The sequence below is a fragment of the Miniopterus natalensis genome, chromosome 9 (assembly GCF_054644295.1).
Source record: "Miniopterus natalensis isolate mMinNat1 chromosome 9, mMinNat1.hap1, whole genome shotgun sequence".
Taxonomy (NCBI): domain Eukaryota; kingdom Metazoa; phylum Chordata; class Mammalia; order Chiroptera; family Miniopteridae; genus Miniopterus; species Miniopterus natalensis.
In genome coordinates this window covers 14,606,387-14,633,435 of record NC_142089.1, presented here as the reverse complement: position 1 = coordinate 14,633,435, position 27,049 = coordinate 14,606,387, and the positions used below count along the sequence as shown (strand labels likewise).

The following is a 27,049-nucleotide window of genomic DNA, read 5'->3' as shown; positions in this document are numbered from 1 at the left end:
TAATCTTTATTTCAAAAAGGCAGAGTCAAATGAGAACATTACCACCTTTGCTGTGTTAATCAAGTCTCTGTAAAATACTTGTAACCCAAGACTGAGTCAGGGAAAGGAGACAGAGCAAGACATTCAAGAATGCTTAAGAACATCATGGTCTTCCAAGAGGGTTATCCTTAAGTAGCAAAGAGAAATTCAGAACAAAATCCACCTACAACCCTCATCGAGACTACACAACTGAACTGAAACAGCCCACAAAACTATAAGTTTCACTGTCTTCCACAAGTGAATGTCACTAGTCCTCTCCGAGTCTCAGGGTAGTAGACACTTGAACTGAAATCGAACAGGAATCTATGCTGTATGAAGTGCCAGGTCTGGTGATGTTAAAAGGGAATCAGAAAATTCACCTAAAGGCAGCACAGACAAGCTTCCAAACAGGGACTATATCTACTTTCCTACCTTTTTACCCAGCACAAAGCATAGTACCTAGAACAGAAAGTATTCAAATATTTGTTTAATGACTGAAAAACATTTCACTATATGGCAAAACTTGGTTTTATCCAAAAAACAAACACGTGTTTGCCAAACCAGTATTCGAATTAATTTTTGCTTTTAAATGACCCTTGACTGACCCCAAATTATTTCCTGTTTAAGAAAGGTAAATTTCTCACCACCACCCCACCAAAAAAAAGAAAGAATGAGGGAAAAGAGGTGTAGACTATAGAATGACCCAGAAACAAGAGGATGTTCTGTTTTCTAAGACAAAAACAAACACCACCACAAAAAACTTATCCTCCAGACATTAGAATCCAATTGAAAATTCCCCTATTTCCTGCCCAGATGTACAACATCCTAGAAGACATGGAGGCAAGGCACAGAGCTCTAAACTGGCCATGTAACACAACTAATTTCAAAATTCCCAGTTCAATGAGTAGAAAAGCAGTTCTAGATGGGGAGGGAATACAGCTAATTAAGCCGCCTAAGTGAATACAATCTCATATCACAAAGGTACAACCGAGTAGGGGCGATATGAAGGGAGCTTTTTTTCCTCTTTGAAAAGATACATGACTCCATAAAATACCCAGTATTTCTGACCAAAGTACTGACAACAGAACATAATGAAGAGAGAAGAGCAAAATAAAATGCTTTAAAAAGTACCTAAAAGTTATCATTTCTAAACAAATCTTAAGTATCATTGTAGGTTGTTACCTTTATCATCTTGGAAGATAGAAAAAAATGGAATATACCTTAAAATGCAAAGAAAAAAACTGGTCAATCTCTATTTAAAGCTCTAAAATAATTGATGACAAAATAGAAAACTAGAACAAGTGATATTTCAAGAACAAATGATAAATTTCATCAAGCCAAACTTCAGGAGAAAGTCCCTCTCAAGATGAAATATGTCAGCTTCCCTTTAAATTGAGCTGCTCTCCCAAAGTTCAATTAACAAAAGAAAAGTGTTAACAAGATTCAACATGTAAACAAAGAATGAGGCCAGCCTTTCTTAAAACAGAACATTTGAACCTAATATGAAATTCACTCTCAAAAAGCTTCCAGTTTAAAAAAAAAAAAGTTTTCTCCTACCCCATCCAATAAAGACCCCATATGGCCACATAATAAAAAGCCCAGTAAAATAATTTCAATTCTGCAAAGTGAACGGGGTCAAAATTACTCAAGACAAATGCATCTTCAGAGCCATCAAAGAAGTCATTTATACCATCAGGAAAGTCACAAAACCAAAACAAACAGCAAACCCATTGTAGAGAAAAACCCAGCTACTGTTCTAACAACACAGAATCTATTTCAGGCTGCATAAAACATAACAAGCAAAATAAATCCAAGGTACAAGCAAAATGCCACTGGCTCCTCTTTTGTTTCGGGCACAATGTAACAAGGGCAGCCTGTCTGGGGCTCTGCTCTTGCTGATACAGTATTGCCGCTTAAACCTCCCTCCTCAAGGTCACAGCCAATTTCAGCTCTGGAATAAAAGGCAGATAGTGGAAGCGATGGTTTGGGTTATCACTGGCAGAAAAGCAGAGTGTAAAAGTTTATGAGCTCATCAGGATTGTTGTACCATTACATCAGAGGCAATTATAAATGGCCAAGAGCAGGAGATGGGGAGCCAATCAGATCACAGATAGGATGTCAACCTAAGACCAACTGTCTCCTGGCTTTGACAGAAGGATTTTACCTCCATAATTCAAATCCCAAACCAAAGCAATCTGCACTTACTACTCCAATCACTCAGCTGTTTACCAGCACTTCCAGGGAGAAGCCCAGGCCACTGGCGGACCAAGACTAAGACAGGAGATGGCCCGGGCTGCTCTGGGTGAGCCGCAGCCGGACACTAGCTGCCTCCAAGCAGGTCCTTGCCCTCCCTCGAGGTCCCCCAAGCCCGAGGGGCCCCTCCTTTAAAGCACAGATGGGGGACGGCCTAGAGGAAGGGGGGGGGGGGCAGAGAGAAGCGGCAGGTGAGCAAAGAACTATTCACTCAACTCCCGAGCTCCTAACACAGTCTACACCCATAACCTGAGCCCCCAGCACCCTCTCACCCCGGACCAGGCCCTTTCCGGCACATTCTGCCCCGCACCCTCTTGGAGACCCCCGGAGTTCGAAGGGACCAGGGGAGAGGGAGAAGGGGAATAGACACCTCAGGGAGAGCCACACACAAAGGCTGAAGGAGGGAAGGAAAGGAAAGCAGACAGGCAGCCATTTTAAGAGAGAAGAGCCAGACAATGGCAGCTCCCCAGCAGTGGGGGCCCCAGACTGGGGGTAGCCTACGACTGTGGCCTGGTCCCCGCAGCCGCCACCCACCCCCGGACCCCATGCGCCCAGCCCCCTCCCCATTCAGCTGTGTACCTGAGGGGTTCGGGCGAGCGGCTGCCCCCCGCCGCCGCTGCTCCCGGGGCTCATGGGCGCGTGGTGGCTCCTTTGTTGGGCCCCTCCCGAGGCGGCTGCCGCCGCCGCTGCCGCCGCAGCAGCAGCCCCCCAGCACTGCGAGGCCATGTCCGCCGGGCCTTTGCCGGCGCCCCCGTCCTGGGGCCCGCCGCCGTAGTCGCCCCCGGGGTAGCCCTGGTAGCCCCGGGCCGAGCTGGGCGACGTGAGCAGTTGGTTGAGGGTGGGGGTGGCGGTGGGCTGGGGGGTTCCCCCGCCGGCCGCTGAGGAACCGCCTCCCCCCATGGCCCCGAAGCGCTGTTGAGCGAAGGACGAAGACGAAGAGGAGGCGGAGGCGCTGGAGGAGGGAGGCGGCTTGGAACCGGCGGCCGCCGCCGCGCCGGAGCCCGGAGTGCCACCTCTCGGGGAGCTCAGCGCGTAGGCCTGGGGAGGCGGGGGGTAGGCGCTGCGGTTGGGGTAGTAGGAGTTGTACTGGTGGTTGGGGAAGCCGTGGTCGTGCGAGTTCTGCTGGGGCCCCGCGTAGGGCTCCAGGCCCCCACCGCCGCCGCCGCTCTGCAGCGCTGCCAGGGCAGGGCTTTGTTGTCCGCCATGTTGTTGGTGGAAGACGGCGGCCGCCGCGGCGGCGACGGCAGACGGGCTCCTGCCGTAGGGTTGCCCGAAGCCGTAGGCTGGGGGCGGCAAGGCGGCCGCGGCTGAGTGAGGAGGCGCCCCCACCCCATCGCTGCTGCCGCCGCCGCCGCCGCCGGGCGGCTCCGTGAGGTTATTGTTCAGGGCGGGCCTAGGGCCCGCGTTCCCGTTCGAGTTCTTCAGGTCCGGCTCCGCTCCCGGCCCGCCGCCGCCGGCTCCGCCGCCACCCCCATTGCTCTCGGCCCCGTCCTGCAGCTCCTTTCCCAGCGGCTGCTGCGACCCCACGGCGGGGCCTTCGCTTTCCTGCCCGGCGGCTGCCTTCATTTCCCCGCGCTCGGCCGCTGCCGCCGCCGCCTCGCCCCCCGCCTCCTCCCGCTGCTGCTGCTCCGCTTTCTTCAGCTCCGAGGGCGGCGGCGGCGGGTTGCCCAGGCTGCTGGCGGCGGCGGGGGCGACCTGCGCGGCCATGATCCCCGCTGTCTCGTCCGCGGAGAGACCCGGCCCTGTCTTCGTCGTCTCCCCCCCTCCCACCCCGCCCCGGGGCCGAGTCCCCCGGGTTGCCCTCCCCACCCGCCCGGGCGGGCCTCGCGGGGCTCCGCTGCTGAGCTGCTGTCGCTCGCTCGCTCCTCTCCCCCCCGCCCCGCCGGCTCAGGCTCCGGGCTGGCGGCGGCGGAGGAGGAGGAGGAGGAGGAGGAGGCGGCGGCTGAGGCGCCGGCGGCTCAGCTGCTCCCGGCTCTGTAGGCTCGGGACCCGGCTCTCCCGGCTCATTCCCCCCAAGCCCTTGCCTGGGAATGAGGGGGGCGGTGGAGGCTCCGCTCCCCAGGGCCTGGCCCCGCTGTGACTCTCCGCTTTCTGCTGCCGGAGAAAGGAGGAGGGAGGGAGGGAGGGAGGGAGGCGAGGGGGAGGGGGCGGGGAGGGAGCGGGGGGAGGGGGACCCGGGACGGGCGGGCTGGAGGGCGCGCGGCGGCAGCCCGGGTGCTGGGAGGCAGAGTCGGAGTGCGGGCCGGGAGCCCTGCCTCCCCTCCCCGGCCGCGATGCGAGCCGAGGCTGCTGCGCGGCAGCGGGCGAGCGAGCGGGCGGGCGGCCGGACTGAGCGGCTAGAGCGCCCCACTCTCCGAGTCCCCCTCACTCCGACACGAGGCTCAGCACTGCCATTTTACCCAGCGCCGTCGCGGCGGCCTGGCAAACCCGGAACGGAGCACGGAGCTGGCGCCGGCGGTGGAACGGACTCGCTCCCTTCCCCTCACAAAGGAGGAGGAGAGAGAACCAGCCGCCGCTGCTGCAGGCCCTCTACCGCTTTCGCTCGGCAGCCCCGACGCCGAAGGCTTCGGGGAAAACCTGGCCCGGAGCTCTTGCCTCTCCGGAGCCTGCGCCGACTCCGTCCCTGCGTTCGTATCCTGGTCGGTCCCCTCCTGGCCGCACCGAGGGGAGCGGACAGCGTGAACTTTACTCACGGCTGCAGAAATGGCCTGAGCCCGAGACCGCGGCCACCTCGGCCCAGGCTTGACCTCCTGGCAGCGGGCCTGGTCTCTTGGTTGCTACTTAGCACCTCTACAGCAGTTTTCTTCAAAACCTTTTACAAACCAACTCAAAAGACCCAGCTGGGGGCTGGGGGTGCAGGGACTCCTTACTTTTTACCTCCTTTTCCAGCCTAGTGGAATGGCAGATTATTGTTCAGACTTCCCGTTTTCCCTGTCCCCTGACCTCAGTAGCTGCTCCTCACAAGGCTTTGGGGGCATAAGGTCAGATTATCCCCATTTTATAGAATTGAAAGACAGGAGAGAGGACTGCCCCATCACTTAAAGGGCAGAGGAGAGTGACTTTAAAGCTGCGCCTGTCTACTAAGCCTTAAAAAAGTGGTCAAGTTGTGTCATGTCCAACAACGGGATCAGAATATCAGAATGGGTTTGAGATCAAAGCTGGTCATTTCAATGCCGACTTAAAATAGTCACTGAAGCTACTCTAGGGGCCTATGATAGGCCTTCTAGCAGGATAAACCAAGCCCCATCTTTGCTGCTTAAAAGAAATTAGCCCAGAGTGACCAATAGCCCATCTCCAAAGACAGTACCTGTAAGATTGTAAACAGACCACAGAAGAGGCTCCAGAGGTTGGAGGAACCATTGCAGAAGAGGGATGACCAGAGGGAAACCATTTTCTCCTTAAAAAGAGAAAAGGGGCAGTCTAATAGGTCACTTAGAAAATGATGCAACCCAAATTTGTTTTCTATCCTCCATTGAAAAGATTTTTCAAAGTTTTACTATTACATTCCAAGAGATTCAGATTGAGCTGAAGGCTTACATAAAAAACTCCAGATCTATAGGCCCAACCAAAACCCAGAACAGCCTTTTCCTCCTCAGGCTGATTTGGAATGCTCTGACATGGCAGTCTACAAAAGCCAGAGGGGATTCCAGTTCTTCATGAAGCCCAAGGCTGCCTTGATAGAATGAAGCCCAGGCCTTGGTAGTCACTAAACACCAGAGCCTCTTCTCCCCTCAGATTTTATAAATGGAGACTTCTAGGCCACAGAACCATTATCTTAAAACTTCCCGATTCTACAAGCCCCTGGAGTTCTGGCTGTGCCACTCACTGGTCACTGTAAATAATTCCAAAAACCTGAACTCATTCCTACCCCTCAAAAAAACTTAAGAGCATCTTACACCAAAAAGGCAAAATCTTCTTGTTAATCTAGAATTGGTGTGTGTGTCTCATGTGCCCCCCCACCCCCACCCCAAGAACCAAACCAGCCTACCAGGACCTGACTGACTGGAATGGGCTAGTGGCCTCTTTCCACTCACAGTCTCCTGGTGCATTAGGTCCTAGAAACCAAATTATAGGCTGCCTCATAAATGGTGCTTGGCTATTTAATCAACTGCCTCTGATTAAACAGTCTTGAGTCCTGGACACAAATGAGGAATTTTTTACATGCAATTACCCTGCCATTTTCCTCAGAGCTGGAGTGTAATGGGAAACCTGGAGCCCAGTGAAAATCTGAAAGCCAGAATGGAATCGTCTCCAGAGGAAACCCTCATTCCCTTTCTTCAATGGCTGTGAAATTAAGCAAGTGCCAAAATCCCTTTCCTACCCGTGGTCAAGTTGTTTAGAAAACAAACCATTTTTGTCTAGCAATAAGATAAAGTGCACAAAAATCTATCCACCCGAGTTGGAGGAGGTAATGTGGGATTTCTCCTTTCCCACTGTTTTTTGTTGGTTTTTTTTTTAAATCTTAAAACCTTTAGAGTCCTCTTCACCCCTATCCTTAGAGCCCCACACCACTATCCCAGGGCTGCGGAGCTGAAGGGAACTTTCTTAGAAACTGGCCCACCAGCTTTCCCTAGGGGCAATGGCAGCGGGAAAGGGGGAGGGGCGGAGCTGGGCACGTGGCTAGCCGGAGCTGCAAGCCTGGGGTTTAGGGCTTTCGGTCTTCCCCCACGGTGGAGTTTTCTCCCCCACGGCCCAGGCCTTTTAACCCCACACCCAGGCAGCTCAGGAATCCCGGCGCAGATTAGAGAACTAGGACTAGGACAGCGCCTACCCTCACGAAAGCGCTTCTGCCACCAACAGCCTGATGGCAAATATGGACTGAATCGTTGACATGGAAACCGGACTAAAGTCTCGATTGCTCCCTCACAGGAGAGTTCTTATCACCATCCCCGACCGCACGGCATTTGGCAAACGTGGACTGGATTTCCAACCTAGAGGATCAGGCGGGTTTTCTACGCGCAGCCTCAACTCCCGCGGCTGTGGCAGCCAAGGAGGGGGGCAGGGCTGCCAGGACAAACGGACTGAAAATGGCAGAGGGTGTGCTCTCATTTTTATCCGGCTGCACAATGTGCATGGATTGGGCCCGAGAACAAGGGAACAACCTATTAAAATCCACTCAGTCAACTGCAAAATGTGGAACCGGGGCCTGGAGAGTTTACCAAGAGGGGGAAACGTTTGCAGGGTGGGTAGCCCTTCCCCTCTCGCAGTGTTTCCTCTAACTGTCAGAAATACAAATCTCAACAAGCGAAATACCGGGTTTGTCTTCTTCCTTTCCTCTCTCCTCTTGGGGGAAGAAGTTTTAAGCCCAGGGAACCACTAAGGATTTGCCACGATTCTGAACTAAGGCTCGGGGAAACGATGGAGCGTTGGGTTGTGGCCCCCACATGTGTCCCCACCACGGCAAAAGCAGCAGACACCCAGCGGAGCTCGCTCCAGTGCGAACTGGAGCTGCGAGTTTAAGCAAAAGGGCAACTATGTCAGTTGACGGAAGCCAGAAGCCGACTTCAAAGCCTGGCGTGGATTTCCGTCTGGAGCTGTCTGTTTCTCAAAGTTTGTAACTCCGAGTTCAGAAACAGCCCCAGCGGAGGCTTGGAAGCAGTGTGAAAGTCTAGCACTACCATCTGACAGCGAGCTGCAAAACTTTGGGCTGCATATTAAGCGAGGAAAGTGGATTGAAGCGAGAGTCTAGGCAATTCAATACATTACCGGCTCCCAAACGGAAGCTGTAAGATACGAAGTGGATTCACACGGAGAAAAACGGAATGGAGTCTGAATGGAGCTCCACAGCTCCTTGCAGTAAAAGTGTGCCTGGCCAGCACCTAGAATCCCAAAAGAGCAACTCCAGAGGTATCAAGCATAGTGGGCGCTCAACCGCTTGTCTAGATGATGCTTCGTCCACTCATCTCAAAGTTTTAAACAATTTGAAGGAATTTACATTTCAGAATAATAAGGAACACATTTTGAGAAATGTTAATTTCTGAATGAGACTTTTTTTTCCACAATAAGAGTAGCTCAGCAAAAATACTCTTAGACATTTAAGTCAACTTACTCTTTTTGTACCAGTATACCAGAATTACCCTCACCATCACCACCCCCAAAAAGCTAAAAATTAAAAATAAAGGTCCAGGCAGGTCTGGTTTGTGGTGAGTTTCAAATATATCGTAACACAGAGACAGGGTCAAATTTGTTTAAAATATGCCTTTATTGATTTCAGAGAGAGGAAGGGAAGGGGAGAGAGATAGAAACATCAATGATGAGAGAGTCATCATTGATGGGCTGCCTCCTGCAGGCCAGGCCCCCCACTGGGAGTCCAGCCTGAAACCAGGCATGTGCCCTGACCAGGAATCAAACTGCAATCTCCTGGATCCTAGGTCGATGCTCAACCACTGAGCCACACCCAGCTGGGTGAGACAGGGTCAATTTAACCGGAGGAAAAAGGTACCAACTCTCTTATACTCTAATTTGTATATTTTCCTTATCTACCAGTCTTGTTGGTGAGCTTGCTGACAGAGTAAAACTACTAATAATATTTTAAAGCCAAACAAACCTGGACTGGAGTTTTCTAAAACCACTGAGTAAATCAGAAATTTGAACATTTCTGCTGAGCCTCATTGAAGGTTTGTATTCACCAACTGATATAAAAATAATATATTAAAAAACTACTTAAAAAGAAGCTTGAAAGCCACTCTGTAGTCCAACAGAAGAGAAACTTAACAATTTTGTATTTGGTACTTATCACATAAAACCGTTTTTATATTTGAAGAGCTAAGCACCAACAATATTATTACAGAAAGATAAAGCCACCAATCTTAATACTGAAGGCTGTTGCTCAGGAAGGGGAAAAGTCTGTTATCTTTGACTTCCCACATTAAGCCAATGTAGGCTGCTTTTGTTTTTGCTTTATTCTTTAAAACCAATCTAGAAAAATTTCACACATGTAAAACGATTGTAAGGAAATTTTTTGAAAGTTGAGGGTGGCTGTAGTCACTTTGCTCAGTGGTTAGAGCGTTGGACTGCGAAGACTGAAGGGTCCTGTGTTTGATTCCAGCCAAGAGCAAGTACCTGGGTTGCAGGCTCCATCCCCACGGTGAATGCAGCAGGCAACCAATCAATGTGTCTCACACAGAACTCTCCCTCTCCCTCTCTCTCCCTCCCTCTCTCTCCCTCCCTCTTTCTCTCTCCCCCCCCCCCCCCCCCCCACACTGTCTCTGAAAAGCATTGGGGGAAAAACATCCTCGGTAAGGATTTTAAAAAAAAGTTGAGGGTGGAGAAGAAAATCAGAGGAAAATCAAATATTCTAAGTGGATAGTTCTTTCAACCCTGATTGCATAAAGCTTTCTTACTGCCATTTTACTGAGATGGGAAAAAGAATCAGAGTGGGTAAGTTTCTTACAGCAACTCTGGAATGGATCTGGAATGGAGTCTTTTGCTCCAACACAAGTTCTGTAGAAGAGAATTGCAAAAAGAAGGAAAAACTGAGTGAGCACTGACAAAATGGAAGGAGGCAGGCATACAGTCCTGTGAAACAGGATAGGAGGCTACAACAGCAAATGTGCTGCCTGTTTTCTGCAAACACAGCCACCTCAAGAGGATACTCCAGCAGCATCATCCCAGGCTTTTTATGTAAGAATCAAACAAAATTCAAAGAAACCTATTAGGCATAGGACAGGAAGTGAATGGCCCTTAAGGGAAAGCATTCTGACTGGTTTAATAGAGTTTAAACCTATCTATCCCTACAGAAAATAACTTCTTCCAAAGATAAAAGAAAATTGGACCAAACAAAAAAGTGAGCTGTGGGATGCTATAGTAGGTAGTGATGTGCATTCCAGTGAAATGTAGAACTTACCAATGACACGAAGGGAAAGCTGCCAGGGAAAATTACAATGGGGTTTGGCACTTTTCCAAATTATCACTTTCTGCCCTGAAATTTAACAACATTGAAACTGATTTCAGAAGCCACCAGAGGAGCTGTTGGGTAGGGACCAACAGGTTGGTTCTCATTGGCCTACCTCTCCAAAGAGACTACTGGAGGGCTATGTGTGTTGTTCTTCCAGTCTTGCTGTAGAGGAAAAGAACAGGATACAAAAGAGAAATAACCCAACACATTTCATCAAGCCTATCCAACAGGCCTTTTAAAAACAGCGCTGAAACACACACACACACATTCCTCTCCTCCACAGTGTGTTTTCATTAATAGAGCTCATCCACAAATTATACTCAAACAAAAGAGCACATAGTGCCATACAACATTAGGCACTACTTTTGCCCCAAATACCAAAACCAGGATATAGATTACATTTTTTAAAATATCTTTTTAAAATAGATCTTTTAGAGAGAGAGAAAGGGAAAGGCTGAGAGAGAGAGAAACATCTTACCAGGGACTGAACTCACAACCTGGGCATATGCCCTGACCAGAATTGCACCAGTGACCTTTTGATGCACAGGATGACACTCAACCAACTGAACCACACTGGTGAGAGCTAGATTACATATATTTTTTAAATACGTCTTTACTGATTTCAGAGAGAGTAAGGGAGAGGGAGAGAGAGAGATAGAAACATCAATGATGAGAGTCATTAATTAGCTGCCTCCTGCAGGCCCCTACTGGGAATTGAACCCGAAATCTGGACATGTGCCCTGACCGAGAATTGAACTGACATCTCCTGGATCATAGGCTGATGCTCAACTGCTGAGGCACACCGGCCAGGCTAGATTACATATTTTTAAATGTGAAGTCCCTTTTGACCTCAGAATAAATTCCAAGAGCTTATTTAAATATTTTTTCCCAATCAATCACAGCTATCTAAAAACATGGAACTCTGTTCTTCAAAAACTGAAGTTTATGGGGGATGTTGTGTTTCCCCTTAAGCCCAGCTAAAGCTGAAAGTCCAGATTGTTCTCAGAAAGAAGGATTCTAGTTGATTCCACACCTACTCACTGTTTTTGTATGACGTAGCAGCCAGTGTTTCCAAGACAGAATCATAGGAGAGTTCAGCTACTACGTGGCCTTCATAATGAATGTATTCTCTAGGAAGAAGCTTAAGGGTAAGGAGGTCACAACCTGATTGACTACTGAAGATTTTTAGTAATCCATCATTAGCACAATTTGTAACTGATTACAGAAAGGTTAGATAGAACCCATTTTATAAACTTAAATAAATACTGCAGAACAAGGGCAGAGTCTCCACCTGAAATACTTACCTATGCACCTGCCCTTTTTCAGCAATCCTTGACTTGCATGTGCTGTTCTTAGCCAATTTTCACCAAAATGGATCTTCTACTGAGGTTCAGAAATCTTATGAGCATGTTATTCTTTCAACTAGAAATTAATAGTATGACTATTTCTAATAATAAGATCATTCCAAAGCCATATTTATAAACTTCATTAAGTACCTTGTTCCTTGCTTTAACTATTTCCCAGAATACTTATTAATGCTATCCTTGGCACTGACATTTCTACAGTCCCACAATAAAATTCACAGGGGAGCCCTGCAATAGCAATAGTACTAGGACTAAATGCAGTAGGGAGAGAGAGAGAGAGAAACATTGATGTGAGAGTGGAACACCGCTCAGCTGCCTTCTGCACACCCCCCACCAGGGATGGAGCCAACAACCTGGGTACGTTCCCTGACCAGGAATGGAACTGGCAACCTTTTGGTGCGTGGGATGCCGCCCAACCAACTAAACCACCCTGGCAAGGGCAAGATTTTTATTTCTATACTTTCAACCCCAGAACAACACACACATACACACACACACACTAAATAGCCAAACATATTGTACACTGCCATTTTCCAAATTAATGAAACAGAACAAAAACATGGAGAAGGGGAATTTATAGAAATAGAGTTCTACAAAGACAGATGAAAACTCTGTCAGAGCCCAGCTGGTTTTGCTCAGCGGTTGATCATCCAGGAGATCGCAGTTCCATTCCCAGTCAGGGCACATGCCTGGGTTTGGGGCTCTATCCCCAGGAAGGGGCATGCAGGAGGCAGCTGACCAATGACTCTCTCTCATCATTTATGTTTCTATCTTTCTGTCCCTCTCCCTTCCTTTCTCTGAAATCAATAAAGACATATTTTTAAAAAATTAAAAGTTAAAAAATATACCCCTCTGTTAGAAGTGTTCTTTTTGCAAGTGAGTGGGGGTGAGGAGTGATGAAAGGGAAGAAAAGAGTTAAAGGGAGATGACCTGCCTAATATTCAAGGTAAAGATCCTATACTTTGAAGAGATGGAGGTGGGAGTGGGAGTGGGGTGTTCAGGGTGGGATGGCCACACATAAGAGTCTACACTTTGAAAGCTATTTCAACATTTGAAGCAAATGTCCAGGCTTTCATTCTAAATTACATTTCCAAATGGCTGTATTCATTTATAAACTGTAATGATCAAGATTTCAAATAGACTCACAAAATCTAATCATATGGACTATGTATGCTCAGAAGCATCAGAGCAGAGGCTCTCCATGAGTCAAATGACTATCTCTTCACTGTGATGCTTTGAACCAGTCTAGAATTTTCCCTTTTTTTTGTTTTTTTTTTAATCCTCACTGAGGATATCTTTTCCATTGCTTTTCAGAGAGAGTGGAAGGGAGAGAGAGAGACATCAATGTGAGAGAGACACATCGATTGGTTGCCTCCCACATGCTCCTCCAACTAAGGCCAGGGATTGAGCCTGCAAATGAGGTATGAGGTACATGCCCTTGGCTGGGATCAAGCCCAGGACCTATCAGTCTGCAGGCCGATGCTCTAACCACTGAGAAAAACCGGCTAGGGCTAGAATTTTCCATTTTTTAATTTTGGATATCAATCGTCTCATCCAGCTTACTGTAATGGGAGGTCCTCTGACAATTACCCTTCTGTGATATACAACACTGTACAACACTGTATATGCACTACCTTGGTACCTCGCCTACGTACATTGTAGGCGAATGTCTACCTGAGAGAAAAGATATACCTCCCAAATAGTGTAGGCCTTTTTCGTTCAAAATTTATAAATTCCTAGCACTCAGGTCAAGATCCTTCATTTTCCAAGAAAGCTGATAAACAGAGAGAAAAGAAAAACAAGAAAAAATTTAAGACGTGGCAATTCCGTCTACGGGACCTTAAAGAGATTTTGGTGAGTACAAAGAAAATAATGGATATTTGAGATCAGGGTCCAATTATCTCTTTTCTTGTTTTTGTGTTTTTTTCACGGGCCCAAGTATGAAAGGTATCGTTACTAGTATTACTAATGCTCTTACATTCAAGTTATATTTTAGTTGTTTTTTTCCCCCTAGAGAAGAGAATTAAGATAACTTCTCTCCTGCTGCTCCTCCCTCTCCCCTATTTTTTGTCTGTGTCACATAGACTCTCACGTTGGGTAATATGTACTTGGACTAAATGGCACAAAAATGTCTGTAAGGTACAATTTATGCCACACTGGCTGCTCTCAAAGCTCATGCCAGGGATTCCTGCATAGATTGGAACCCAGCACACCTAAGGCAGCTACATAGAATTATGAGATATTTGTTCTACCTATTTGGCTGACTCTGGGGTTAGAATGGTCTTTGGTCTTCGCAATAAGAGAAACAACTGTCCACCAAAATGAATGGCTGAGATGCACAAAATCAAATAATGTCCTTAATTGGACAGATGAGGAAAGAAAGAACAAGCCTGACTTAGAGTCCATTTAATTGCAGCTCTTCTACAGAATCATGGTACTAGATGAGGAAGCAGAATACAGCCTTCCAACCTTTTGATCCTCACTGTTGAAGATGAAAATTTGATCGTTTTTTAAAAACTGAGTTTAGAGAAAGAGAGAGAAATATTTATTTGTTGTTCCACTTATTTATGCATTCATTGATTCCTATATGTGCGCTGATGGGGGATTGAACCCTGAAACTCTGGCATATCAGGACAATGCTCTAACCAACTGAGCTATCCAGCCAGGGTGAGAGTTTGATCCTTAGATCAGTGTTTAAGGGGTTTCAAAATTAGTGACCTGGGAAGTCCCTGACCAGCAGCTAGCACTTCCTCACTCCCTGAATCTGCAGCTGTCCCTTTCAGGGGGCTGGTGCCTCCAGTTCAACCTTTTTGAGCACCTCGTGCAGTAGTGAAGCAAAGCAGAATTGTTAACAGAAGAAATCCTAAATAATCAAAGCTGCAGTGAACAGTCAGAATCCTTTGTTTTCTTTTTCAAATTTGAAAACTTGTGTTCAACAGAATTATCTATAAAACAGGTTTTAAAAAAATGTCATCTCCAAAACCAGTTTTTTATTACAGCATTCATGAAAGTTGGAGTGATGTTTACCCTAAACTCTAAATATTTACCAGTTGACAGCATTCAATTATTCTATAATTTAAAAAACAAAGAACAATTCTGAAGTCTCCATACTGCTTAAGCCTTCATATACATAATGCTGAGTACACAGTGATAGAAAGGTGTTGGCAAGGGGTTAAATTTATAAAAGTGTAAAAAAAGTGAATGATTTAACAAAAAGATAGAAGCAAATTTCACTAGCACTGTATGCCAGGAACTTCCCATTGACAATTAGTATTTGCCAACTTTCTTCCAGAAACCAGGAAAACCAAGGCGATAAAGTCAGCCTAAAAGTAGGAAGAATATAAAAACAAAAGGAGTTCTGATGGTGTGGCTCAGTTAGCTGAGCACCATACTGTGCACCAAAAGTTCACCGGTTTGATTCCCAGTCCGGGCACATGCCCAGGTTGCAGCTTTGATCTTTGGTCAGGGTGCATGCCAGAGGCAGCCGATCAATGGTTCTCTCTCTCCCCCTTTAAAATTAATAAAAACTTTTTTTTTTTTTTTTTTTAAAAAAAAGGGAAACAAACACATTGGACAGTCTCTTGCATTTCTGAGTCCAAGTATAACAGGGGAACTAGGCACCTGGTGCTCATCTATTGCTGCAGTCCATGGACCCGCCTCAGGTCAAAGCGCCTCCAGAAGGAGCCACAGTTCTTACTCTAGCCCAAGATGTGCGCCTGTGATGTCATGTAGTTTGCAGCAGGAATCCCTCTTCCATGGGGAGCTATTGAAGAGCAGCTCCGTTTCAAAACAGGGTCTTCCAAATTGCCTCACCCTGTAGACTTCCCAGAGGGCCAGGCATTAAGAGAACTTGCCTGCTATACCTGTAAAAGGAAAGGAAAACAGCAGAGGCTCTAATTAAGTAAATCAGTATGAAAAAATTCTTAACAAAAATAAAAGTCATTTTGGCTTTGCACTTAAGAATCAGGGAGGCCGAGCCAGCGTGGCTCAGTGGTTGAGCATTGACCTATAAACAGGAAAGTCATGGTTGGATTCCAGGTCAGGGCACAGGCCCAGGTTGTGGGCTCTCGATCTCCAGTAGAGAGTGTGCAGGAGGCAGCCAATCAATGACTCATCATTGATGTTTCTATCTCTCTCTCCCTTTTCTTCCCTCTCTCCGAAATCAATAAAGACATATTAAAAGGCCTGGGGCGGGGAGTGGGTGCAGGGTGGAAAGGGTCAATGAGGGAAAAAGGGTACATCTGTAGTATTTTCAACAATAAAGATAAATTTTAAAAATAAATAAAGACATATTTTTTAAAAGTATAAAAGATAATAAATAAATAAAAAAGAAATGCACAATCTCAGCCATTTTTAGTAACAGCTTTGTGGAGATATAATTACAATTCACCATTAAAGTGAACAATTCAATGGTTTTTAGCGTATTCAGAGTTGTGCGAGTATCCTCACAATCAATTTTAGAACATTTCATCACCCCCAGATGAAACCCCGTTCCCTTTAGCAGTCACCCCCCATCTCCCCAGCCCCAAGCCCTAGGCAACCACTTACCTATTTTCTTTCTCTATAGATACGCCTATTTCTGAGCATTTCATATAAATGAAACTGTACCATATATGGTCTTTTGTGATTGGCTTCTTTCACTTACTATGTTTCAAGATTCATCCATATTGTTCATCAATTCATCTTAATCCTTCCTTATAAGTGGCTATTATTCTTACAACAGATACGTGGGTACCAGGCAAAGTGATCTCATGACCCACTCCTCTCTGTGGAGCTCCTGAGTACCACCACTCCCCTAGAAGACTTTCTCCTCTCATTACTAACTAACCTAATAAGGACTTCTTTAACACAGTTCTCTTTTTCCATCTTCTCTCTGGGACTTAGCAGCTTAAGTACAGCTGTCCCTTGGCCAAGTTTCCCTCCACAACACCTACAGGCACTACCAGTGCTGCCACCTTATGCCCATTTCTTGAAGTAGTGGACACTGGGTCAGGCTCTGCCTTCCTCCGTAAAAGCCCTGCTCTTGTCTGTTTCCACAGCAATCACTGTTGTGACTCATGACAGTGTAACCAGGAGAGGTCGGGGGTGTGCTGTGTGGGAACACATGCCTGGCACTTTTAAACAACCAAGAGGCAGCAAAAGAAGCAAGTGCAAATGCACTCGGAGCTAAAAAGTGGCATGATTTTGTAATCTCTCTTCCTGAGTCTCTTGGCTGTTTCTCCACTCCCATTTCTCTTCCTCTCCTCTGCTCACTTTCATTTCCCTACATTATTCTTCACAGAATAGGGAACCTAAACATCTCTGCCCCTGTTCATTTCTACCTGGATTGTTCATTTCTACCTCCTGCCACTTCCAGTAGCACAACAGTTGGGTACTTAGACATTTGAATATGCTAAGTTACTTCTATGAAAAAAAGAGTCAGTCTAAACCTTTTGCCCTACTGAACAGGGAGACAAGAAAAAGGCTTTCTGTTCTCCAGAATCAAGATGACTTCGCCAATCAATGAAGCTACCCAAAGTCACAGTTTTCTCATGAATTGTAAATTATTAGTCCCCCCCAAAAAACAAACATAGTAACAAAAGCACTTTCCCTAGATGCTCATGTCTGGATTTGGGACCTTGTCCGAGTTCATTTTGGGGCCTATAGTTCCATTACAGACTGTTATACACTACCTTGCACTTCCTGAGTAGCCCAAATATCCCTAGGTCATGCCTTTATTCCGGGGAAAGGCTTTCCAGATTAAGGTTTCAGGTACCTCAAGCTCTCACTGCTACTCTGCCATATTCATTCAAGCAATGTTTGGAGAGTATTACACGCCATCCCTACGCTGTACACAAGGTAGGCAAGGTTCCAGCTCTCAGGAGGTTTTGTTCCGGAGGGTGGACGGTAGAAGATATGTAATGGTACACTGCCACCCTCACAGGCCTGTCATGTGCTTGGCTAATTCCCTCAGTGTGTCTTGATGAATCTTGCTCTTCCTGAGTGAGGCAGGCAAGAAAGACCTGACAGCAAGGAAGGAAAAAAAGATGGACTTACGTTGTCCTGGCTGGTAGCCTTGCAGATCCCTCTGCCTTCAACTTTTGGCCCTTCAATGACTCCCTGAGAACTATAGAGGTATCACAAAGGCTGAGAACCATAACATTAATGGACTTCATGACATTTTTGAATTCTTAAACAACAGCTTATATGTATTAGGCATTGTTTAGAAATTGTTCTTATATATAATCGTTAATTTATCTAGTTTCATATTATTTAGCAGTATAAATAATTTACATTGTGGGTTTGTTTGTATGGTCATTGTTTAAGTCTTGGGAACTCAGAGCAAGGTGTTATATAACTTTCCTGTTTTCTAGTCTTTTTGTCTTCCACAGAGCTGGGCATACCAAGGGGAGCTTGTTAAACTTTTACGGTTAGTCAGCTTATAGAGGAATGCATTATTTATTCTCTCTTGCTTGGGGGGGGGGGTCAAAGCAACCAACCAGATCTAAAGACACATTTGGAAGACCTGTCAATGTAAACAGATTTGTATTTACTCTGACTTTGCTATTACAATTTAGAAAAGCTTCATTCATCTAACACCTTTGGAGAATGTGAAATGTCTGAATTAATTTTCCAAATAATTGAAACTAATCCGTCTAAATACAAAAGGTTTAAAGAAAGTATTTTAAATAAAATAAATCCCTGCCTTTTTGAAAAATATAGCAAATATAATTTAACCTCTTATTTTCTTCGTTAGTTATTAGCATTCAGAACTAGAGTGCAAAGTAATACATCTTTGGAAAATATTGAAATATGGTAGGCTCTGCCCTGGCCAGTGAGGCTCAGTTGGTTGGAGCGTCGTGTTCTGTGCATCGAGGAGTCACGGGTTCCATTCCCAGTAAGGGCAAATGCACTTGGAGCTAAAGGGTGGCACGATTTTGTAATCTCTCTTCCTGAAGTCTCCCTGATTTAAAACCATTAGGTCTTATGATATTGGCATAAAGAAAACCTAAATAACTTAGAAACCTGGTAAGATTTAAAGATCTTATGGATTACAGGGAGCCTTCCAAATACAATTTTTTTCCTGATAGGAAAAAGGCTCAAGTTGTAGTCTTAAATTAAAGCCAATGTTTTCAATTTTAAAAATGTAACAGCTACCATTTAAAATTGAGTGTCCATTATATGCCAGATGTACATATTTTCTTTCCTATACTTAGAACAGTGTTGCAAAGTATGTAACAACCTTACTTTACATTTATGGAAAACTGAAGCTAATAGATATTTAGTGACTTAACCAGGGTCAAAGGAATAGTAAGTGTAAGAGCTGAGGTTCAAATTCAACCTGAATCAAAAATCTGCATTCTCTTCTCTCTCTTTCTTTTTTTAATGCTCATCTGAGGATATTTTTTCCATTGCTTTTCAGAGAGAGTGGAAAAGAGAGAGAGAAACATTGAGGTGAGGGAGACACATCGATTGGTTTCCTCCCGCACATGCCCCAACCATAGCTGGGGCTGGAGCCTGCAATCGAGGTACATGCCTTTGGCCAGGTATGTGCCCTTGGCCAGAATCGAACTCTGGACCCTTCAGTCCACAGGCCGACACTCTAACCACTGAGCCAAACAGGCTACGGCCTCTTCTCTCTCTCTGTTTTTTGTTTTTTTTTTAATAGAAAACAGAAATTTATCTCTCATATTATAGTCTGGAAGATCCTGGAGAGGCAGACAGCTCTGCTCCACGTGATCAATCAAGGACTTGGGTTCCTCCCACACTGTTGCTTTGCCCTCCTTAAGGATTTCACCTCCATTGCATGGTCAAAGCTGAGTCTCAGGCACTCCTGGTCCAACTTGCTCTGGAACAGTGGCAGCTAGACAAGAGTGGGCAAGGGACACTTCAAGCACCCGTGTGCTGACCAAAAGGAGGAATAGGGGATCTGGGAGCCCCAGGATGAGGAGGGTTAAGGACTAGAGGTGCCCATCTCCCCACCTCTACCCACCTCCATTCCTCTGGCATCCAGACCTAGAAAGCTACTCTCAAAATCCACATCCTTTCTTTTAAATCAAGTTGCCTTTCTTATACTATTGCTGAAAGGTAACAAGAGGGTATTCAGCATGTATTCTGGTTATGTGGCCAACTTGACAATGAACCTACTGGTAATAAATGCTAACCAACCAGCTGTGTCTATAATCAGCAATTATTATTAAGTATAAATTAAAAGTGGTTCTTTCCAGATGCTAGAATCTCCCCCTGAAGGAGGGAGTTTGGGAGTGACTTGGACTAGCCCAGCTGGTTTGGCCCAGAACTGGCCAAATGGTTTAAAGGCCAGGGTTGGGTTCCACAAGAGCAGATCTAAAGCCACCTAATGAAGGCCAAATGGCCATCAGGGATATGAACACCTCCATCAGGAGTGCAAAGGCAAATACTGGATTGATAGAATATAAAGTTGAGACTTTGTCGAGAACAAATAGAGGAGTACTTCAATAAAAAGAAATCGTAGAAAAGAGGACACCTATAATACTTTCAACAATAAAGATAAATTTTAAAAAACAAAAGAAATCTTGGGCAATTTCCTAAAACATCTGTGATTGCAAGTGGGGTCAATCTGGCTAAAAGAGAACAGGGTCTTCTATGAAGATATAAAAGATGACTTGACTCATACGAATCATTCACAAGTTCTGTCAGCCAGTGGCATAGTCCCCTAATGAGTAAATGACAATGAAAGTTGTGTTTTTCTGAGTTCTCACTTAATATTTATAGCATATTTTTAAAAATTTATTGATTTGAAAGAGAAACATGAATCTGTTGTCCCACTTACTTATGCATTCATTGGTTGATTCTTGTGTGGGCCTTGACCAGGGATCAAACCCACAACCTTGGCATATCAGGATGATGCTCTAATCAACTGAGCTACGCAGCCAAGGTAGCAGATATTCTTTAGTTTTTCTTCCTTTAATTCTGACAAACACCAATTCTGATTTGCCTCAATTAATTCATGTTCTTTGTTCCATTTTCTGCTTCTACTTTAGGTTGGTTTCATGCTATAATTAGTGCAAAAATAAATATAAATATAAATAATAATATAAATATATATATAAATATAAAAGTAAATATAAAAACATGTATTTATTTACTTACATATACTGTATTAGAGTTTCTGCCCAAACTGCTGCTACCCAGTGAGCTCTCTTATTCCATGATTCACTGGCCAACTCCATCCTTGGATGTTTTCTTCATGACTGATTTTTACTCCATGTTTTCAGATTTACAGTTGTGTCTGTTACTTGACCTTCTGTGCATCTACTACCTTTTTACCTAGAAGATGTGGAACATCTCATCTTCCTTGTGATAAACAGGGTTGGGATTTTTTCTTCAGCTTCTCTACCACATCAAAGTCGGGGGCAAAACTCAGTTGTAGTCAAAACTCAGTTTAACTAAAAGTTAACAAAGGTCCGCCCTGGCCGATTTGGCTCAGTGGTTAGAGCATCACCCTGCAGACTGAAGGGTCATGGGTTTGATTCTTGGTCAAGGGCATGTATCTTGGTTGCAGGTTCCCCATCCCTGATGTTTCTCTGTCTCCTCCCCCCCCATCCTCTCTCCCTCTCTCCTCCCACTCCCTCTAAAAATCAATGGAAAATGTCCTCAGGTGAGGATTTAAAAAAATAATAAAGCCTGGACTGGTGTGGCTCAGCAGTTGAGCATCAACCTTTAATTCAGGAGATCCTGGTTTGATTCCTGGTCAGGGCACATGCCCGGTTTACAGGCTCGATCCCCAGTCAAGGGTGTGCAGGAAGCAGCCGATCAATGACAACTCTCTCACCATTGATGCTTTTATCTCTCTCTCTCCCTTTCCCTCCCTCTCTCTGAAATCAGTAAAAGATATAAAAAAAAATAATAATAAAATAAAATAAAAAGTTAACAAAGGTCAACAATTGACCTTTCAAGCTTTGCTTTGGATCATTGTGTGAGGAGGAGGAAGTGGGGATGTGGGCCATGAGCTATGTCACCATCTTGATGTTGTGTCTTAGATTTTCCTTATTAGTTTCTTGTCCCTTCAATTCCTATAGTTGTAAGCTGCAGTGACGCAGAATGGAGCTAACCTAGTGTGGTCGTGCTCCAATAAAGACTCCTCTCCTGCGTTTTATGATATCCCTTTATATCTTATTTCACGCTGCTCCCTTCAGTAGAAGTACTTTTATGGATCCCCCAATTCTCATCTCAAATATCACTTCTTTGGGAAGCAGTCTTTAAGTCCTCTAACCTGGGGTTAGCAAACATTTTCTGTAAATAACCAAACAGTAAATATTTTAGGCTTTACAGGCTAAGAGCAATGAGAGTGCTACATAAGGTCTATGTCCCAATGATTAAATTCTGTTACAGTGCTAAAGCAACCATAGACAATATACAAATGGGAGTGGCTGTAATACAACAAAACTTTATTTATAAAAATAGGCACCGGGCTAGATTTGCCATGTGTTCTTTAGTTTGTTGACTTCCTGTTCTACTTAAATATTTCTTCTCCATTGTTCATACCTCCTTTATCACATTTGTACTGTAAGTTTACCATGAGCACCTTGAGGGCAAGTATTCTGTCTTTACATCTTTCTGAACTAAACAAAACTGAGCTCGTAATGATTATAGGTACTCTATAAACATTTCTGGGACCATGTAAGTCCTCTACTGATATTCAATTTAATATGAACTTCCATTAGTAACACGAATAGATGCTGTTTATAAAATGGTTGCATTGGGCTTTGTGAAAAGTTTGATTTCAGCAAGCTTGCATTTGGAGATTCATATATGTGGTAGCCGGCCTCCTTATCTCCTGGTATTCCATGTATCCTCCCATGCTGAATAGGGCCAATAAAATATTGTGGAAATAAAGACATATGACTTCTGAGATGTCATAAAGGACATGTGGCTTCTGCTTTGCTCTCTCTTGGATCACCCTCTCTGGAGGAAACTAGCTGCTACGTCTTGAAGACAAGCAACCCCATGGAGTGATCCATGGGACAAAGAACTGATACCTCCTACCAATAGCCATATGAGTGAGCCATCCTGGAACTGGATTGTCCTTCCTCAGTTAAGCCTCAGCTGGTGACAGTCCTGACTGACATTTTAGCTATAAACTCATAAGACACTCTGAACCACATGACTTAGACACTCCTGAACTCCTGACCCACAGAAACTATATAAGATAAGTTTATTATTGTCTTAAGTTGCTAATTTTGGAAATTAGCTAATATGCTAATATGCTAAGTGGCTTCCCTTCTTTCCTGCAGTCTTTAAGAATACCTTATTTGTCTTTCACCAGAAACCTGCCAAGATGAGCAGCATTCACACCAAGATCATGAAGAAGGAAGCCGGGGTCATCATTGAGAAGTACTACACGTGCCTGGGCAGCGACTTCCACACTAACAAGAACGTGTGCCAGGAGATCACCATCATCCTCAGCAAGAAGCTCCAAGCTCTGGTCAGCGTGGCTCAGTTGGTTGAGTATCGTCTGGTGCATGGAAAGGTCTCAGTTGGATTCCCCATCAGGGCACATACCCAGGTTCTGGGTTTGATCATGTATACCAGAAGGTATCAAACATGATCTGTCCTGACTTCAACCAAAGCTGCCTATAAAAATATATAATGAGTATATACACTAATTAAAACTAGCTAGAGTATCAATTCACTTAGAGATGACTGAGAATTGCCTCAGTTAATTTTCTCCTGTTACTTAGGATTCCTATTGCAGTAGCTACTAGTATAACTTATTCACACTAATATATCCATATAGAATTCCAGCATCAAAATAATGAGGTCATGTCTTTGACTAGTAGTCCCTCTCTTGATGACCTTCTCATGCCATATACAAAGAATTGCCATAAAGAAGTATCAAAAACAAATCTATCTAAAATTGCTGAAGTATAATGACCAGTATAAAACACAGATCCTGGTAAAGAAGCAAAGGTAACATTTAAGCTGACTCTTTGAAGGTACTCTCACATTCAAACATTTTCATTTAGATCATATCTAGCCAAAAAAGGGTGGTGGGGGGACACAGTAATGCCATCAATGGACCACATAGCTTTGAAGGTCTCCTAACAAAGTCAGAGGAGCCACCAATGTACACATGGTATTTGAATGTAACATTCAAGCACAATGCTCTAGGCCTGGGTTCTGTTCATATGAAGTTAATATAAAGAGCATCTCAGCTCCAATTGTGTCTTGCTCGCCAAGAGTCTTTCATTGCAGTGGTCATTATGGAAGGAGCTCTGTTTATTGATAAAGCCAACAAAGCTGGTAGTTAACAGTTTCTATGCCTATGAAATAACCATGAAAATCTAAATTATACCCTTCACAGAAGTAACCAACGGCATTATTTCCCAATTTAATGCATCCAATTTCATTATGTATTCTCAAGCTACAATGGTGATCATTCATTCAGTATACCTATTTTAAAGGTCTATGTTTTGCCTGACACTATTTTAGATGTTAAGGATACAGAGGTGAATAAAGTGAACAAAACTCTTTATGCTTAAAAACTTACATTTAGCCCAGCAGGGCGCGGCTCAGCAGTTGAGCGTCGACCTAGGATCCAGGCGATCAGGGTTCGATTCCCAGTCAGGGCACATACCCAAGTTGTAGGCTCGACCAATGACTCATCATTGATGTTTCTATCTCTCTCTCTCCCTCTCCTTTCCTCTCTCTGAAATCAATAAAGATATATTAAAACAACAACAACAACAAGAAAAACTTACATTTAATGATGGGAGATGGACAACAAAAAATTAATTAGCCCTGGTCAGCTTGGCTTAGTGGTCAGGGCGTTGGCTCAAACACTGAAGGGTCTCAGGTTCGATTCCAGTCAAGGGCACATACCTTGGTTGCAGGCTTGATTCCCGGCCCTGTCTGGGGCACGTGCAGGTGGCAACCAATCGATGTGTCTCTCTCACGTCGATATTTCTCTCTCTCCCTTCCATTCTCTCTGAAAAGCAATGGAAAAAATATCCTCGGGTGAGGATTAAATAATAATAACAATATAATAATATAAGCGAAATATATGTCAGATGATTCACTGGAGAAAATAAAGCAGGAACGGGGAAAGAGAATGCCAGAGTTAGGCAGGGTTGCAACTTTATACAGGACAATGAGGAAATACTTCAGTGAGAAGGGGTTATCTGAGCAAAAACCAGAAGAAAACGAGGGAGTATATTAGCCAGCTCAGAAAATGCCCTAGACTGGGTGGCTTAAACAACAGACACTGATTTTCTCACAGTTCTGGAGGCTGAAAATCTGAGATGAGGCTGTCAGCATGCTCAGGTTCTAATGAGAGCTCTCTTCCTGGCTTGTAGACCATAAACTTCTTGTTTTCAGTACTCACATGGCCTTTCCTTGATGTGTATCCCTGGAGAGAGAGCTCTCCCCAGGCTCTTCTTATGTAGACACTAATTCTATTAAATCAAAGCCCCACCCTTATAACCTCATTCAACCTTAATTATGTTTATAAAAGTCCTATCTCCAAATAGTTACATTGAGGCTTCAACATATAAATTTGAAGGGGAGGGGACACAATTCACCCTATAGCAGGGAGTGTGTAATAGAGACATCTGGGGGAAGAATATTTTAGGCAGAGTTTGAGCTAGAGATATAAGTTAGGGAGTGGTCAGCTTATAGATTTTATATATATATATGTATTTTTTAATCCTTACCTGAAGATATTTTTTCCATTGCTTTTCAGAGAGAGTGGAAGGGGGGGGGAGAGAGAGAGACAGAGAGACAGAGAGACAGAGAAACATTGATGTGGAAGAGACACATTTATTGGTTGCCTCACTTACCCTGGGCAGGGCCTGGAATAGAGCCTGCAACCAAGGTATGTGCCCTTGGCCAAAATCAAACCTGGGACCCTTCAGTGTGGGGGCCGACGCTCTAACCACTGAGCCAAACTGGCTAGGGCAGTAATCACCTTTGATTGCTTTTTCCCTGATACCTATATGCAAACATCAATAAGTTCTTTCAGTTTTAACCTTCAAAATATAACCCAAATCCATTCACATCTATGCCCTCAGTTTCCTAGTATGAGGCACCATCATCTTTCTAGTGTGGTACTCATCTTTTTGCTGTTATTTACAATTCAACATTTCTACCTCCCCAAATATACCACGAGCTTCTCAAATGCAGTACCCATGTCTTAGCTATTTTTGTATTGTTATAATACAGTGCTCGGTACACTACTTAATTGATGTTTGTTAAATGAGTAAGTAAGTTGTTGGAGAAATTGAGTGAATCATGACAAGTAAACCATGATTCGGCTAAAAGCACCAATATCCAGTGTCTCCTGCCATTTCCTTGCGGTTCTTTGCTGGAGAGGCCACATCTTTACAAAATTTCTTTTACTAGGTACCCATTAGGTTTTTTGTCCAGCATCCTATTTTCTGTGAACTGATTTCTCTACCTCTCACCACACTAAATTCACCTAATAAAGATAGTGGGCCCTTGGCAACCATTTTGTGAAATTTTTGAATATCAAAAGACACCATGAACTAAATCAAATGGAAGAAAAAGCCCTTGTAGACAAAAGGTTAATACTATTAATGGAGGGGGGAAAAGTAAATTAATAACAAAATGATAAAAAACCCAGTTAGGGGAAAAATGGGCAAAGGATAAGAGCAGGTAATTTCAAACGATGAACTATAAATGTCCAAAAAACAAAACAAAACAAACAAACACCACAAGGTGCTCAACTTCAATAGCAGTCAGAGATATAAAAAGCAGATTTTAAAAAATTGTGGTAAAATATGCAGAACATAAAATTTATCGTTTTAACCACTTTTAAGTGTATAGTTCAGTGGCATTAAGTAAAAGTACATTCACGTTGTTGTCCAACCATCACCATTACCCACCTCCAGAACTATGTCATCACCCCCAGTTGAAACTCCAAACCCATTAAGCAGCAACTCCCCATCCCCTCTCCCCCAGCCCCTGGTAGCCACTATTCTATCTTCTGCCCCATGAATTTGACTATGCTAGGTACTTCGTATCAGTGTCATATAATAATTGTCCTTTTGCATCTGTCTTATAATTTCACTTAGCATAATGTTTTCAAGGTTCCTCATGTTGCATGTGTCAGTACCTCACTTTTTAAGGATGAATAATATTCCATTGTATGTATATACTACTATATTTTGTTTATCCATTCATTTGTCAGTGAACACTTGAGTGCTTCCATCTTTTGGCTACTGTGAGTGTTGTTGCGATGAACACTGGTATACAAATATCTGCTTGAGTTTCTGCTTTCAGTTCTTTTGTGTAATATTAACAAAAGTGCAATTGCTGAATTATATGGTAATTCTATGTTTAATTTTTTGAGGAACCACTAAATTGTTTTCTAAAATATTGCTCCTTTTTACATTCCCACCAGCTATATATGAGGGTTCCAATTTCTCCACATTCTCACCAATACTCGTTAATCTCTGCCTTTTTTATTATAGCCTTCCTAGTGGATGTGAAGTGACATCTCATTGTGGTTTTGGTTTACATCTTCCTAATGAACAGT

At 44.2% G+C, this 27,049-nt stretch overlaps 1 protein-coding gene across 2 annotated transcripts in view; it reads right to left on the bottom strand.

Moving 5' to 3' along the window:
* Positions 1 to 4,027, bottom strand: part of ARID1A (AT-rich interaction domain 1A) — a 72,592-nt gene extending 68,565 nt beyond the window's left edge. Inside the window, exon 1 of one of the 2 annotated variants that reach the window (XM_087820235.1) lies at positions 2,851 to 4,027. In XM_087820235.1, coding sequence (XP_087676361.1) covers positions 2,851 to 3,978 — 1,128 coding nt within the window. In that variant the 5' untranslated portion in view covers positions 3,979 to 4,027. The remainder of the gene's footprint in view (positions 1 to 2,850) is intronic. The other variant, XM_087820236.1, reaches the window with a different exon arrangement.
* Between the last annotated feature and the right edge of the window lie 23,022 nt (positions 4,028 to 27,049).